An 18,277-nucleotide genomic window follows, 5' to 3' on the forward strand; every position below is an offset into this window, starting at 1 on the left:
ACAGGAATAAAAGCACAGCAGAAGCAATTCAGAAACAAGGCTTCATGAACTCTGCTTTTCTTGTTAAAATGCCACAATAAAAAATAATTTTACATCAGTGACTGATGCTTGTTAATACCGTTAGTTGGATGCTGTTAAAATAACAACATTCACTAAAGACCACATTTTACAAATGAAGCCACTGCTTTGGTTTCAAAACTGCCTGTACTTTTGACTGTGCACTAGGTTTAGGTAGTCTTTGATTTCTGACATTTCACCTGTGGAGCTCACTTGAAATTCAGAATTAAATTCATAGTTTTGTTTTCTTATTTCTAACAGCATCCTGAAAGCTAGCAGCTTTCATTTTAAGAAAATATATTGCTGGCACTGGATTGTTTAACCACAAAAAAATGATTTTTTATTAAAAATCTAATTTCCTTTTAATCTTCTGTCAGTAAAACAGAGCAACATTATTTTTTCTCTTGTAAAAAGGGATCAGTAAAGGCAGGTTAGGTTAAAAAGTTGAAAATAAACAGCTACAAATCATGCCGCATGCAGATGCAGCTTCCTCTATAGCTTTGTAGCGCCAGAAGCACATACCCAGACTTTAGTCTGGAGTAAGACAAAGATGACCCTGTCATAATAGCATTGCATACAGCTAAGTATACACAGATATTATATTATTATAGGTAAGTATATACTTATTTTAATACAAAAATACATAATATTCAATTACTATCATTTCAAAACAGCTCTTCAGGAACTTTATTAAAATTATTGTGCTGGAAGGAAAGAAAAAGTCCTCAGGAAAGGAAGACAACACTTTGATGATTCAACTTTGTTTGGAACAGAAAACTAAAATCCTGAAAGACTTTCTGCTCAACTGCTACTCATCTGTGGTCTTACACTCAATTACAGAGAGAGTGGCTACATCTTCCTTAGGGCTATATTACTTGACTCCATCTATTTCTGTGGCGTAAGAGGGCATATATATAAAATCTAAGGAGTTATGTAAATCATGCCTCTTCCCTTCTTATCTAGACACTGAACTGTCTTCCCAGAATTGTCCTGTCATTAAAGTAAATTTATTAGCATATAGTATATGCAGGTATTCAATACATCTTTATTTTCTCTGGATTTTGCTGCTTCAGTATGGATTTTTTTAAGCCATTTGGTACTTTTAAAAGAAGCAGAGGCCTTCAAAATTAAAACGCCCATTTATTTAGTTTCTCTGTTATCATTCCTTAATGCATTTCTGAGGAATAAAGACTTACCTGCTTGCCCTGAACTAAAACATTAGTAATAGATGGTGCAAGGCTGTCCACTAGTTTACCTAAAAGACTTGCTGCGAAGCGCACAACAGACCTGAGGGCAGAAAACAGAGCAAACCCACTACATATCAAAGCTAGTTTAATGAATTCATATGTAAGTTTGAAGTCTGCCACAGCAGAGATGCCAAAATTAACTCAGTAAATACATACATTAGTTACAAAGTAGAATTTGGATCAGATTTTATGTAATCTTCTATGGATTTTCATTTTTTAGTCTAGATAGTGGCTAAGGGATCAAAAATAAATTTAGTTAGAACTCATTAAACTACCAGCTCCATAAGAAGCTTGTCGCTTTTTTCTCAGCAGCATCTTGAAAACAGACAAGGTAAGAGATGCCACCTTCTCTTCTGTGACATTTTCATTATTTTGCAAGATAACCTTGGTAATTTTTTAAGTCTATTTAAGGAAGAGTTAGAAAGATTTTGCAAGAGAAAGTACAACACGTAACACCAAGGCTTTGTTTTGTTTTCCATGCTGAGATAATATTTTGCATCTGTATTGTGAAAAGAAGAGACTTGTGTAAACTGCTAGGTTAAAAACTAGCTGTAACTTCTAAGAAAAACATTTTTTCATATATCCAGTTGATGGTTAAAGATATAAATATTTTTAATAATAATTTCCTGACAAAATACAAACTTCAACCTGTACTTGAGCTTTTCTAGCACAGACTTTGAGGCTACTCAGAATCTTTTATCCACAAAGATAATGAAGTGAGTTGGAATAGTCTATATAGTGTTAGTAAAAAATTCAAACAGTTGATGTCGATTCCTGTGAAAACTGCTATGCACTTCTTAAGATCAAGAGCAAAGCATCTAAAAAATGCATTAGCTGATACTATCAAAATGCAAATAAGCAAAAAAAAAAAAAAGTCTCACAGAGCTCCATTTCAGACCTCTGGGCACGTTACCTGCTTCCCATGTACCAGTAAAGTAGTAATATGGGGGGTTATAGAAGAAGAAAATTTCTGTGCAAATGCAGCACTGTAGCGCAACACCAACCTATATGTATGTCACATGGCAATCATGGAAAAGAAATGAAAAACAGTTTACATATTTTGTTTCTAAAAATCCTCTGGTTTTTACTCTTTACAACAAATACCACCAAGGTATTTTGGTTCTAACTTCTTATTGGCAAAGGCCTATTTAACTGTATGAACCGACTAAAATGAAAAATGAAAAACAGTTTTTATATTTACAGAGTGAGAGAATAGAATTCAGGACAGGCTTAACTCATTTCTTTGATAAAAAGAAATGAAATTTCTACTGAGCTTCAGGGCAAAGAAATTAATCAACAACATGTCAATACCAATCTACTTGCTGAAACCTTTCAAAGTTATTGTGACAAAGTCAGGCTCAAAGTAAATTATTTCAGGGCAATAAACAAACTGCATAAGTGTATCAGCTTAACCGATCTATATTTGATCACCAGCCTTGCTACAGAAAGCTATTGATAATATTTTATCATGCCCTGTAAGAAGTAAGAATGTTAGTATTCTTTTCCTGTTATTTGAATTCAGTGAGAACTGTACATCGGCAATAGCACTCACAGCAAAACCAGCTTAATACTCTTGTATTTCAGAACAAAACGGTAAGAAAATTGTAATTCTTTTTTTTTTTTAAAAGCATTGTAGACCAGATCTTCAGCTGCAATGAACCAACACAATTTTGTCAGTAAAGCTTTTTCTTTCCCCTCCGCCCCCTTTAGGTGCGTAAGGATCCAGCTTTACTCTCTATAAACACATTAAGGGAAAAAAAGTGGTGTAAACCAAAAGGAACATGATATACGTATACAAACCAGAGCTTTTTGCTGCCGGCTCGTCTATAGATTCTTTCAATATGCTCAGCAACAGTACCTAAAAGCATTTAAAAAACAAAAAACAAAACACAAGCAAAAAAGATGTACAGGTTTTCATTTAACAGCAATAAGGTAAATTTGATGAGATCAGTTAATTCTGAATCAGCTTTAGTAAAGCACTTACCTATTGTGCTTAGCATCTAAAATTTAGATGCCATCAAGTCCCCTATCGTCTAGTTGTATGTTGTTGTGCAAGAAGCCAAACCAAATTTCAGCTAAATTTGCTGCATATGCTATAATGAGACTTAGGATATCACCTATTGTTGCAATATACTGGGGAGAATTAATCTACATACAGATTTGGCCTATAAAGGTATATCCCCATCATAAGGTACATCCTTAAACTGCAGATCATCTTTTGGATACAGCATGTAGATACTCTCTCCACTGCCTTGCCTCATCGTTGAGCTAAAACCTAGAGGAAGCAGCAGGGAAGGCTTATGCTCGACAGTGTCATTCACTGAAGGGATGCTGGGGTTGGACAAAGTTTGTAATAGCTGATACCCAAATTTGTATATGAACAATACATCACCAGGTTGATCATGTGGGATGCCAGTCTTCCATTTTGCAGGAATTTGGGCGAGTGTGAAAGGGAGGGTCTTTCACTGCTTTGCCGCTCTGCCCTGAATAACCACAGTAAGGTTCCCACAATGATACCCAAGTGACTACGTGAGCTAGCTTTGGTCATCGGGTGCATTACAGCACTCCTATCAGCGTTGCAAAGTACAACAGGGGATATTGGACAGATACGCAAGACATTATGTCACTGCTTTACTACTCTCCCTCTCCAAGCTGACTTTCTGTGTGCTAGAACCAAAGAACATTTTGTGAAGTATTGGCATATTAAACTGTACAGACATGACCTAAAAAAGAGAGGGGAGGAAGTGGGAAGAGCACCGCTGCTAAGTCAAAGTAGGTAGTCCAGGATTCAGAGAAGGCATGAAGTACATTAATCAGAACAACAGATACCCTTTTTTTGTCAGCTTGTAGTTGATCATAGCGCATCAACTTGCTATGCTGACATCTCTTCAATTGTGCAGGGGTCAAGTGGGGACCACTCATTATGTAAAAGGTAAAAATGGTGACAAACATTCCATTATTTAGACCTCATTTAGTTTATAGATTTTTAACGCTCAGATGCAATGGCAGTGTTTTTTGTGTCAGGCACTTAACTGGTGAACAGTAAGTTCATCTATAACAACAGGGGTAGTGGAAGTTGACTCACAAAATCATAGCCTGTGCCTGTCAGCTGGAACACCCAAGGTTCTTCAGCTTTTATTTTTAGATTGATGTTTTATCGATTGTGTGATCATTTAATGTCAGTCTCAGTAATCTCCAGTTGTAGGAGGACAGGAACTTTAGTCAGTGACTCAGACTGTTTAATGCAAGCTGCATATTAAAAAGGTTATCATCATCTGCAGTTTCATATTGGATGGCACAAAAAGATCTATATGAGTTAGCTCTGAACAGTCGGAGGCACGACAGTATTTCTTTGACCTAAATGGTTTAAGAGAGTTTTTAAGTTGGTCATCATGCTCTAATGGTCAAAAGCGACTTTTGCTGGTTGCTGACAGAGGTCAGGAAGTCTGCCTCAAGTTGCTTCCAGAGCAAAGGAGGACACAACCTACAAAGAACTAAGAAAGGCTGCTGAGGCTCTCAGAGCCTGACAACAGTATGGGTAACAGTTGCGAAAAGGCCTCCTGCTTCAGAGGTTGCGCGTGCCCAACGCACAGATTCCGACCGTGACTTTGGATTCACATGGTATTTCAGCAATGCACTGGGTATCAGCCAATGAATTCTATACCACTTTACACAGTATTGCTATATTAAAAAGGTAATGGACAACAGATATAATGTATATTTATGCCAAAATGACAACTCTTCGTCACAAGGACATCATCTGTCCTCTATCAAAATTATGAAGCAGGGCTTGTAACATGAGGTGGTAAGTTACAACACTGCTTGAGGATTAAGTAAGAGAATATGATTTGATCTTAACATTCTTCTTTTTCTGAGGCGTCTTCGTATATACACAGGCAGCTAATAAGCAGTCTTTGGCAAAAAAAACACCAAACCACCAAACCTTGCAGCACAACAGCCACAAGCCTTAGTAGCCTCTTCTGAATTATTTTACATTAATTTGAACCCTATGCTCTAATACAAAGCCATAATACAAAATTAGAGTAGAGCAAGATTCACGGATGTACCAAATTAGTCCGATTACATAAAAGTAAAATAAAGATTCCATATAAAGCTTCACACATTTCACACTAAATGTTAGAGACACACAAACTTGTCTTCAGTTTTCTATACAAGGTCAAATCCCCTATTTTTTAATATCTATGTGTTCAAAATTAGAAGCAGATACAGCATCTGCCTACAATCTAAAAGAGAGTTATAGATTTAGCAGCTCATTCCCCACCACACTATGAATTTGCATGTCCCATTTAATGCAGAAATTGCTTTAAATGGCAAAGAAAATAGCTACACAACTGCCTGCATGCATGGCCATTATTCACGTCCATTACAACTAAACGTACAGCTGCTTTCTGAAATGCTCAGAATAGTCAAAAGAAAGCGGCTCTTACCTTCCTTGGTGATAAAATTCGGTCCTTCCCTTTTAAGCAATATACTCGAGAGTAATGCTTGACTTGCCAGGCAATTGCAGTCCTTAAAAAAAGCCAGCAACAACATAACTACAAATAGCCTTCAGATTTTCAGTGAAGCAAAACCAGAACAGCTATTAAAAATTTCAAGTGAAAAAAGAGCCTCTTTTGGCTTAATAAGAAAAAAAAGTAGTCAAGAAATCTAATTTTTAAGGAGCCTTCACAGCTACTTCACACCCTGTGTATCCTTTTCACTGCTGCTTGCAGAGGCTTCTCCAGGGTTCAGATTAAGTTGTAATAATTTGGCCTCAGGTAGTTCCTGATTTTCTGCTCTTGGGTCCTGTCATTTCCAGCAGAAATACTTGTCACGACATAGGGAACCAAGCAGAATACTTGGTGTGTTCCTGTTGAACACTGGCTTTAGAAACAGTCACTGGTAGTTTTCTGCTAGAGGGAAAAAAACAGCCAGATTGGAACTTTCCCTTGGTATCGTTAAGAAGTTACCAGTCTATCAGAGTGAACACCAGCTGTTGAAGTCTTCTGAATTTTAGTCTAGCAATAAAATATCTGTTTGTACTTTTTAGATGGTCATTTATTACCAGGAGAAGATTTGGGTAGCTGAAGCCAGCAATTGCAGCATGAAGGGCCGGAAAGTTCTGTGAAGACGAAGGACTGTCAAGAGGAAGATTCCCTGAATATGAAGAGGAACATAGACTCATAGGATCATTTAGGTTGGAAAAGACTTTTAAGATCATTGAGTCAGACATTTTATCTTACTAGCTAGATCATTAACATTGAACCATGACATTAATCATGTTGATCTAAGTAGGCTGCTGTTAAAAAGAATACCAGCACACAATCTCTCATTTCATGAGAATGAAGTTACACTGTATTTTTATCAAGTTCTCTTACATTAAGTTTCTGCAGGATCTCATATGTTGACTTGTTTTTCCAGTCATTAATATTTACATCTGGTTGCTGCTCAAGTTCAGATGCATTTGGAGTACTAGACTGTCTCTTGACTTTTGAGTGTTTTGGAAGATCCAACTCCTCCAAACTCTTAAATACAGGAGCCCTGAAAAATAATATTTAATTTCTTCATAGTTCAGAAAATATTTTCATTATCGAATACTTCATCGTTATTATTTACACATAGCCTTACTCTTCTGTTTCAGTGATTCTTAGGAAGTCAAGTTGTTCAACAACTGCTCCAGATATTAATGTCTGAAATGAAAATTTGAAAAAAAAAAAATTAAAAATGCAGAAATGTACATAACTATATAGTTGTCTTTTTATCTCAGTATATTGCTGGTGGTTTCTACTGAGATAGTTTCTTTACAGTTCCAAGTATTTTTACACTCAAAGAGTATTTTTCCTCTTTCTTAAGCTTTCTCGAGACACTGCAAGTCTCTTGAGGCTGCTGTCTCTTTTTTGCTGGCACTCTGCTGTTCTTTTGCCTGCAACATATGGCTTAATCAAGCAATGTGTCCTGCCCTGCCCTGCCCACCCCAGGTCTGATGAAAACCCCTGAGTCTCCTGCATTCCTGAGTCCTGCAGGATACCCGTGCTCTGGATCATAATGCTCCTTATTTCGGGGATCTCCAAAGGTTGGTGGTTTTCCTGCCAGTCCCAGTGATGTTACAGGAAAACACAACATAACAGCGTTTCCCACTCCCTAGTCATTCCTTAATCCAAGCGTGGCTGCCCTAAGTTTGCACATCAAATGCAGCTATGAAATATTCTGTCTCAGAATGTTACTTACCTGAAATTCAATGTTGCATTTATCTGATCAGTCCTCACAATTCATTCACTCCAAATTTATATGAATTCCCTATTTCTATACTGCCAGAGGAAATATATTGTGCTACAGCATTTTCAAGACTGCTTTTTGATGGTTCTTATTAGTGTATTGTGAACTTCTAAATTCCATTTTCATTGTACACAAGTTGCAGGTAAAATACTGATCTGTTACACTGTGAGATGACTGAAATACAAGAAAACCTGGGTTGCTTTTATTGCTAGTCTCATTTATTCTTTGACTTGCGTATCTGCTTGAACACAGGATGACAACACAAAGGTGAAAAATCAGAAGAGAGATACAAGTCTAAGTACACATTTTTAAGTGAAATGAGATTTTGTAGATTTCACCAAAAAAAGAGCATTCCCCCAATGAGTGACACACATTCTATCTCTACGCATGTTTACACATACGCATCTAAATGAAGCAGCTGAATGCAATCCAAAAAATTCAATATATATTTTGTTGGAATAGATGAATTATTTAAGAAAGCACCATGAATTAGACAGGTCCTTTGTTCTTTTCCGAAATCCTCCCCCATAGTGAGACAAGACTGTTTCCAAAATGTGACAACTGTGAAGTAAGATTCAGGGACTATAGTTAAACTGATGGAGAAAGTGTACCACATTCCACCAGGAAAGGCACTGATCACCAACATCTACCCTTGGCCTGAAAGCCAAATAAACATTTGTTTTTATTTTTACCATTGTTTTTAATGGATAACAAATAAAGCAAACACTGATGACTGTCAACATCTTAAACACTTCAATACTTATTAAAAAAAAAATCTTTCCAGATGGTGACTGAGTGTAGAAGGGGAAGTTCACTCCCTGATGACTGTAACAGTGCAGTGCTTAAAATAAGGACATGTTATGTAGATTGAGAAACTTTTTGCCTGGTAATATGCCAGTTTAATAAAACGTAAGCCAAGAAAGTCCTTGCAGTTAAATTAAAAAAAAAAACCAAACACCCCCCCCCCCCCCCAAAAAAAAACCCACAAACCAACACTGTAGAGAAACGCAAGGTTTTCCATGGACAGCAATGGCATTTGGTGTAGAAGTTGATGGTAACAGGAGAGGCTACATGACCTACATATGACCAGTAGAAATACAGACTACTTGGAGGATTACAAGGGTATCTTAAACGACTACAGCTATGAATAGGTGATTTAAAAATGACCCAGCTCTTTGACGAATTCATGACGTTCTAGGGAACAAGAAATCATAACTGTGTCTTTGGTCTTCTCTCTTACGAAAAGAGGGGTCCTTCAGTAGGTGTAAACTAAGATGAACTAGCACATACAAGTATCTAAACCAGCACCTGACTTGGTAATTTTCAAGTTTTAATGAAATAACGTTCTTGCTTTAAGATCAATTCAAACAGCAAAGATGTTAAAACTAGACTGTAGTTCTTCTAAGAATTTTAATACATGTGAAGCAACTTTTTTTTCCCCAGGTTGTTGATTATCTCGTCAAAAGCAATCCCTGAGTGCTTGACATGGTAGATTTGTCCTGTGGTGGTAATTTCACAAGATTGCTAAACATAAAAAAAAACCCTTCTCCCTTCTGAAAATCCTCGATGAAGATTATCACTTTCAAAAGACTCATCAAAAGGAATTAAAACAACGCCATGTTACTTTTGAGATAAAACAAAAACTGTACCGAATGTCTTGGGTCTTGACTCCTTAATTTTATGATAATAAATAAAAGACTTTCGAGTCACGTGAAAAACACAGGTGGGAAGAATGCACATACCAGTAGTAGGAGGTAAGAACACAACATTCAGGAAACACAGCATACCTGTACTCTGTCAACGTGAACTTTCACTCCTCCAACAATTCCCTTTCGAAAGGCTGCCAGCATATCTAGTATTGGATTGAATCTGCTCCCTCTGAAATTTGAAACAGAACTCCATTAACCTTGCAGTTAGGTAAACACCACATGGCAAATGATTATTTTATCTTTCTCTACCTTATATTGTCTTCACGGATAAGTACGACAAACAGTGGACGACCATGCATTTTCCAGTACTGCTTAATGAACTGCAGCGCATTCTAGATAAGAAATAATACATTAGTCACAAAAAAATTAAAAAAAAACCAACCAAAAACCCCACACAAGCACAAGCTACCAGAATACACAGTACAAGATACTAGAAGAGCTACCTTAAAATAACAGTGCTGAAAAACCCAACAGATCAAAAAAACAGCTAACAAACCACTAACAGGTTTCTTCGAAGAACAGAAGCTGCTTTCAAGCACTATTTCACAAGTTTTCTGAAAATACTCCTAGCGTATCTATTGATCGCTGGCTCGACCACTCAGCAGAGTGCGGTGCACTGACCTACCCGTGCCGACGCAGTAAGCGTGTGTGGGAACGCGGGGCTTGAGCCGCAGCCACTAGCGCGAACAGCCGCCGCCAGCTGCTATGCACTGCATGCAGCCGCTCAAGCAGAGGGGACTGGGTGGGTAGGCTTTGCGCTGCTGCCTGCCTGGAAGTGAGGGGAGGAGGCAATTTTTTGTATTTGTGGAAAGTCAAGTACTATTTCCTCCGGGTGAGGCTTTCATATTTCCCTTAAGCGGACCAGTCTCGTTCCTCTTTTCAGGCAAGAATGTTTGTTTTCCCAAAGAAAAAAACGACAATTTGCTTGCTGCACTACAGCATTCCCAACCACTTTGGGTGAGTTTTTTTGTCAGGTAGAGGTACTCACTAGAACCCCCACCGGGCTGATAGGATATTCATCTTAATACACTTTCCAGCATAAACTGAGTTTATTTTAGAAGAATACACACTACACAGCGTTCCCTGTTCAGCCTTCTATTTTATCCAACTTCACCATTTCTTCTTCTACAGACTCTATTTTTGTCAGTTTCTTAAAGGAAAAGTTACAGATAAATACCTTAATGTCATCAATCAACATCATAACATCCTGAGACATGTAGAAATCACTTAGATCAAAAATGATAGAGTAGCAAACTACAGTCTTTCCCAGGATTCGATAAATCTGTTGAGAGAAAAAGCTTCCATTAATCTTTTCCATAAAATATTTTAAGCACTGAAGTAGCAGAAAAGGAAAAAAAGTGTGTTGAAACTATTAAATTAATAATCAATTTAAGATAAAAATCTATAAATCTATTTTTAGGTACTCTTTCATTAGGTATGCAGATCTACATTCTACTTCAGTTAACGCAGTTCGCTTCTCCACCATTCAGCCTGTTTTGGCCAAGTACTGCTGTAACTGGATGTCTAGGAGACATACAACAGTTTAGTAGTAAGACTGAGCACACACATCCGTAATAGCAAAACACATTACCAGGACTTCAAAATAAGATACATGCATAAAATAAAATTACATTTCAATTCTATTTAAAATAATTCAGAGACTAATTCAATGTTTATCTGAAATGTGTATCAATAACAAAACCATTTCTGGCAACAACCTTTGATGTTCCAAGGCATCCTATAGGCCTGTCTGGTCTTCCAGATAATCCCAATTTGTCATTGACTCCCAAATGGAAGTAAGCCTGTGAGAAAGAATCATGAAAACTGAGGGAAAGCTAGATCCAAGCCTTTCTTATGCCCCTGCTTAGAAAACATAGAAAGCTGTGTGCATTTTGCTCTCATTAGAAAACAAGATTCAGAAAATGTGGTCATTGTTTCTATTGGGTTCCCACCCACCCCACGTTTGTTTTTTGGAACATACATCTATATATCAACAATCAATAAAATGAAAGCACACTAGATTTAGTAAATGTACCATTCAAAGACCGCAATTAATTCTTTTGCTAACAACAGGTATCTTTACAGCAAAGAGAAATCAACTATTTAATTGAAGCAAGAAACACAAGATGCAAGAAGACAAGACACAAGCAGTCTGCTCCCTGACTTCATTCCACTGTAACGCACATCACTTCTGGCGGACGTGATGTGGTCTAACAGTCCACATCTGTGCAGATGTGGTCTAACAGTTCCCCTTCCCTCCTTCTAATAATAATTTTGGGAGGATGAAGGACTTCACCTTAATCATGAAGGTTAAAATAGAGTTAATATTGGTTTACATTAAAAAGAGATGTCTTCCTTAAGGGGAAGCAGGAGCGCGGGGTAGGATCCTGGTTAGGACACACAGGTGCAACTTCGGGTTTGGGCAAAGCACTAGAGTCCTGCCTATCTCCATAGTTTCAAAATTCAACTAAAACTTACTGCTTCCTATATTAGGTCTTACTCCTATTATTTTTCTAATTATGTAATTAAAATATTTTAAAAATCTTCTAATTGCTCATTGAGACATATTTTCTAAAGAATCATTTGCATTTATTGTCTGGCCAATTTTGCCTTCTGCAATGCTTTTCCTATCTGGCTACAAAGGTAAAAGAGTAATATAGGAACTCTTTAAAGATCTTTATTCTAATTTTAGTAAAGGCCTGCATCAAAAACAGAAGCAAGAGGAAATTACCACATTATTCATTGCTTGATTCATATTTGATGTAAGTTATGCATACCTAGTATTACTGCAATTGATAAAATTTTGTAAAACTTGCATATTAAAGAAATAATCTTCATTTATTACAGTGTATGACAATAAAACCATTAAAAAAAACCAAACAAACAACTAAGCTGTGAACAAGACAGTATAAACGTTTCTATTAAACCAGACTGAAAGGTATAATTTTTTCCTTATTTGGGCTGTTTTAGGTAAGAAACCCCACCATTACTAAAACTTCAGAACATTCAGAATTCAGAACATTGTCCTAAGCTCCATCATTTTTTATGTTCTAGGAAGATAATTCAGAAGCAAATAAAAGTGAACATTTGAACAAACATTACACTCAGTAGCTTTTTACTGCTGCCAGCTTTGGGCCTTCCTGATACTGCCTATGTTTCTGCATCAATACCAAGAACTAGATATAAAATAAACAAAATTACCTGTATCACCTGTTCATCTAGACTAAGTAACCATATCCAAGTGGGAAAGGAATGGAGACATCAAAACATTAACAGCGTTAAATAACCCATCTATGCATAAAAAACCCAAAAGAACATTGAACCCCTTTTTTAGTACGTAAGAGAGACTAGAAGAATGGCAGTAGACATAATTTAACACTAAAAGGACCTTTGTTTTGCTAGAATGTAAAACATCAGATGTTTTCTTAACAAAAATAGAATTCCAGCAGTATTGTAATATTGTCTCTTCCTTTGAAGACTTTTTAGCTTGAGGCCTCATGTTGTTCTACAGTCTACTAGAAGATGAAACTGCTTTAGTAGGAGCTTTCCACCTTGATCTGTTACAAAGTGGCAGCTCAGATTCAGCACCAGAGTCTGTGAACAAAGCTACAGTTCCATGCAAGTCCGGCTGCTTCAAGCAGGTTTTTTTTGGATTACAATGCCCTTCCGTTCTGGAATATTGAAGCTGCTAATAGCAAGAATCGGCAGTGAAAACAGACAGGGCTGGTGGGTTGAGTTCAGAGAGAGAATCAAACTAGCACGGTCTTTCACACCATCTGTTTCCGTGTTCTTTTATGTGTTACCAGTCTATGCCTATGGAGTATTCCCCTGTACTAGACTTCCACTACATATACACTTCCCCCCTATATATTGCATGTATCTTATCCCATTTTCTTGTTTTCCTCTTCTCCCTCTTTTCACCCCCTCCCCAACTTTGTGGATCTGTTTATATGACCCCCAGTCCTACCTTCAATCCCTAATTTTCCTGAATCAATGTCTTTCCCTCATCCATTTGTTTCTTTTTACACTACTACTTTGGACACGTGCCTGTTTATAAGTCTCGAGGTTTAAAGTGTTACCATGTGCCACTAGACCAGTTGAAAAGTTTCTAATTAAACACTGCTGAGAATTGACAGCATCAGAATAGCAAATAGCGAGACCCATCTTCTCATGGGTCACCCTCTTTTCCTAAATATACAGGTAATTGTTCCAGCATTAGCATCCCCTCCCCACAAAGGATGGCGAATACTACCAGGGTTATTTTGATTGCTTGCTTTTTGGTTTACATTGGGTTTTTTGCATAAGCCCAGAGATCAAACCTCAGTTCTCATAATGCCCCGAACACTTTCACTGAGGTGCATCAGAGAAGAGGTAAACAGGCCCCCTGTGTTCATATAGATTTTTATTAGGGCATTTGACAAGTTTACCTATACTTGCTGATCAACGCAGTTATCATCAGAGCAGCATTTGTCATAGTTTCTTAAATATATTTCCAGGACAAACAGCAGTGGAGAGCCTGAAGCACATAATCGATGTAGCCAAAGTTACTTTATATGTAAAGTACTGAAAATGAGCAAACAAAAAAGAGGCCGTGGCAGTGCTAAGAGATGCTGAACTGGAGCGCTATGGCCTGTAGATGCCACTCATCATCTTCGACTGCTGGCTTCACCTGGAGTTGACAGCCACCTGAACAGATGCACCTAAGCTGGCATCATCAGTGCGGCTCAGTACAGATGAGGGCAAAAAGGGCCAGCTTTTTAAGGGAAAGAGCCGGTACTCCGTTAGGAGACTACTTGCCTCTGTAGAAAAAGGAAAGCCTGAAGCCTTCACAGAGGATGAAGGGGATTCTGAAGATGTCCTTCATGCCAGTAATTTTTGACCGCAGATTTTTAGATGTGCCGAGTTAAAGGGGTAAACCAAAAAGGGTTTAAACACCAAACTTCGTGGATACAGTCAACTCAAGGGACTTAAAAAAAAAAACAGTTACAGAAGACTGTATAATGCCTGTGATACAGGCTACACTATGAAATTATATGATGGCTTATGCCTCCTGCCTTAATCCATTTCTTCGACTATTGTTCATATGGTTGTTTCTCCGTCAAGTTTCACTTAGTCTACTCTGCTACTAACATTATTAAAATTTTATTATTCATTCATTATTCTTTCAAAGTGGCGCAGGTAATAAGCCTCATCAGATAATACAGAACATCTGGGCCTCAGCATTTCACTGAAAGCTCTAACTAGGCATATATAACTGCCTGATATCAGTATATCTTGCAACTGAATTAAAATAACACAAAAAGGTGCATAACAAGCTTAAGGAGATACAAGTCTGACAGCTTGATATAAATTCCTATAGTTACAAAAGAAATGTATAGGTAGCTAAATAATTTTAAATGCAAAATTCCTTACTTTGACGAGTTCTTTTTGAGCCCATATCTGAATTGGTTCCACCTGCTGCGGGGTCTGAGTTTGAATTCCATATGTGTTCAGAAAAACTTGAAGGCTACAAATGAAGTAATGACAAATTCAGTGACAAATCACAGAAGAGCCTTAGCTTTAACAGTTATCCTGGCAGCAGATACACAAGTAACAGTATTATATTCTACATCTCCTTGAATACCTTTAGCAATTTTAAGATACCTATTGCTCAACACTTCCCTAATTCATACATTCTTAATGAAAGTAAATACATACCGCTGACTTTCTGCTATCAGGGCCACGTGTACTACCAAATCATTTTCTAAAGGACCCTAGAAAAGAATGAAAAAATATTTATTAGCATTTACTAATTAAATACTGTGTTAGATATAGCATGAATAAGGACAATGTCTATTTAAACAATTCACGAGTATGACAGACATCACTGTCTGCATTGATTTTTCATACTGCGTGAACAAATTCAAGAATAACACAGGAATAAAACTTGTAAATCGTAAAACTATGGGAAGACTGTCCTATCCATAATACTTTGCAAGATGCATTTTTGAGAATTAATTAATTAAACAGATAGTTTCCACTGTTTGGTTTGTTGTTTTGTTTTTTAATTAAAAACATTCTGCTTCATGCAAAAATTTAGAATTCATACCATCAATGTATTTCCTTTATGCCTGATGTGACATAGTGTTTTGATACACATTTCTGTAGAGAGCGAAATAACACAGCAACTTAGGTAACTGATAATACTCACTTTAAAATAATGAACTGATGATTTCAACCCTTTACTCTGAAATGTTTTGATCAGACAACTACTCTACAGTTGTATGAAAGATATATTACATTTCACAGGAGATAACAGCATTTCCTTGCATTGTTTATAATGGATACTTCACGTGTGAAATAAATACTAGTATTTTATGTCACGAAAGCATGCAAAGAAGAATGAATTCAGCATGTTGGGTGGAATCACTGACTCGACTCCCTGGGTCTTGAAATGGCAATTCACACCTTTCTTTTCACTGGCAGCATGTATCACAAGCTAAAAAGTGAGATGTCCAAGTTATTCCTTGTTCATTTCTTCTCTGGCATTCAGTGACTGTAAAGTCAAAAGAATTAAAAGCAGCACACTTTTTCATTCCTAAAATGCTTTTTTGTCTACTTTTGTCTAGAAACTACCAGAACATTAATGACAAAAGTTAAATACATCTTCTATTGATTGATTATATAAAAATATAGCATTTTCTGTGAAGATAGATGGGTAGACATATTCATGTAGAACAAAAAGTTCAGAGTGAATGCTTGCTTATTCAGGCATCTGTGAGTCTTGACACCAAGTTAGATCTTACAGATTTACAGAAGAAATTCTTGATAACGTTTTCCAAAAAGTCTATCAGCACTGTATTTCCGCTAATAATTTTGGAGTTTTCACCACATGAAATGAGTTTCTGATGAAAGTACGTGCAAAAGGGGACCAGATTAAGAAGTCAGAAGTTCAAGTGACTTTAAAAGATTTTCCTCCTCAGAATAAGTTGATCATGCCATCAGTCGCATTTATACAAACAGTAAGAAAACACAAACCAATTCTCTATGGTAATCAGTGCATTGTGTTTATAAAAGAAAAAGCAAAAGACACCCCCCCACACACACACCAAAAATGAAGGAGCCCCCTCCCAAGACTGTACTGATTTATAGACAGCCTGTGATCTAACTTGGGGAGTGGTCTTCAGGTGAAGGCTCAACTGAATTATTACCATATTAATGATGAACTGAGCGGGACTGTGTAACCACAGACCATAAGCTGTACAGAAACCTATGGATTGTGCATCTCTGTTGAGGTACGTCCTTCTCTGACACCAGCACTAAAGCCTCTCACACAGAGGACATGGCTCATTTATAAGCAGCCAGTAAGTAGTGGTTCTAACATGGGCCATAACTAAGCAGATCCATCTGCAGCACAACTGGCACAACACAAAATCTGTGTGAAAAATAGCTAGACTTTTACAAGTATTGTGGAAAAATATAACTAGAATTGCTGTACAACTACAGGATTGCTGTAGCTTTACATGGGAAGTTACCTTCATGGTCATTTAACATGTCAAGGCCTGGAGGATCACAGTGGTCTAGAGAAACACAGATCAAAGTAACAGATACTATACTCATTAAAAAGTCTGTCACCCTTTTCAATAACGATATCAATAATAATACAGCATTTGCTATATATTTAAAAAAATGTGGAAAAGCGTTAAACTCCTAAATATTCCACTAAATAAATCTTATTGCTGTTAAAAGTTCCCTTTTAACGTGTTCGATTTCACATTTGTCTAATAAGGCAAGCTAAAGTGTTGTTCACACAACATCAATCACCATCTCCCCAAGATGCTGCAACACACCTCCCCACCCTAGGTTCACCCTTCTGCCTGGCATTTTCACATTGGATAGTGGGCAGAAGGATCTGTTTCAACTATATTCTGCATGCTGTGCAAATGATAAAGATACTTCATTTTTTTCAGAAGACCAAAACAAAGACAGATTAGTTGTTCTTTGTCTCCAAAAAAAAAAAAAAAAAGTTTTTAACAGGTTTATAAACCATTGGAAGCAGGAAAAAGGGAAAAATCCCTGACTGCATTCCTGCATTCCTGGCATGAGCAGAGAAAGCAGCTCAGTATTAGCCTTTTGTTGCACTCTCACTGGACAGATGCTATCACTATATGCCTTTCTGCAAACATTCCCAGGAAATCTCAGAACTCCAAAAAAAATCCATTCATTTTGAAAATGTGAGAAAGTGGGCACAATACTCAAAACACCGATTAAAAGGGTACCTACTGGGCTTTCCACCCCCATGGAGCAAGATGAGGAAAACAGAAATAGCATGCAGCAGAAGAAATTGCACTTAACTCAAATAATCCACCTTGCTGTTACAAAACTACAACTGAATTGTTACAAAACACGTCTGCCTCTAGAAGCATCTAAACACTGCTGAACAGTTTATGGTCAATGCTACTAACACACCAGACTTTTTAAATAAAACACAATATATACACACATGGCTAACAATTGTAGAATTGTGTTAATTGTGGTAGACAACTGTATTAAGAGAAATGAAAGCAAGACTATGCCTATAATTAACATTACAAAACAAATCACTCAACGTGATACATCTCTCTCAACCATCAAAAGTAGGCATGCTCTAAGCCTAAACATAATTTAGGTAGCTGAAAAATCTTAATATAATCTCAGCCTACCTACACTCACTAATTTTAGTTCCTTCTTTACACATTATCTACTTCCCTGAAAATAAAAAGTCTATCATTTTGACTATTCTTTTCCCAGCATCATCAATGAGCATTAACCTTAATTTCCAGTAACTTGAATTAAGTCCTCACAATACTAAGTCTACAAAGCAAAACATTAAAAGAATACAATCACATGCAGTCAGAGAATGTAATTAATTCATTGCAACCCTGTACATATATTTCAAGTTAACCCAGAAGATAAATTAGTCTTACTTTGACAATTTAGTAACATTATCATTTCTTGTTAAATACAAAA

The 18,277-nt window shown here is 36.9% G+C and overlaps 1 protein-coding gene across 1 annotated transcript in view; it reads right to left on the minus strand.

The window, feature by feature from the left end:
• The window catches only part of PHKB (phosphorylase kinase regulatory subunit beta), a gene marked incomplete at both ends in the record, with an annotated part of 81,269 nt that overhangs the window by 11,355 nt on the left and 51,637 nt on the right, over positions 1-18,277 (minus strand). The window contains 11 exons of the mRNA XM_082005490.1: positions 1,254-1,344; positions 3,105-3,162; positions 5,753-5,834; positions 6,683-6,845; positions 6,933-6,994; positions 9,368-9,458; positions 9,539-9,621; positions 10,467-10,571; positions 11,008-11,091; positions 14,702-14,795; positions 14,987-15,042. Of these exons, the coding sequence (XP_081861616.1) occupies positions 1,254-1,344; positions 3,105-3,162; positions 5,753-5,834; positions 6,683-6,845; positions 6,933-6,994; positions 9,368-9,458; positions 9,539-9,621; positions 10,467-10,571; positions 11,008-11,091; positions 14,702-14,795; positions 14,987-15,042 (969 nt within the window). The remainder of the gene's footprint in view (positions 1-1,253; positions 1,345-3,104; positions 3,163-5,752; positions 5,835-6,682; positions 6,846-6,932; positions 6,995-9,367; positions 9,459-9,538; positions 9,622-10,466; positions 10,572-11,007; positions 11,092-14,701; positions 14,796-14,986; positions 15,043-18,277) is intronic.

This window comes from Phaethon aethereus (genome assembly GCF_964289735.1).
Source record: "Phaethon aethereus genome assembly, chromosome: 13".
NCBI classification, from domain to species: domain Eukaryota; kingdom Metazoa; phylum Chordata; class Aves; order Phaethontiformes; family Phaethontidae; genus Phaethon; species Phaethon aethereus.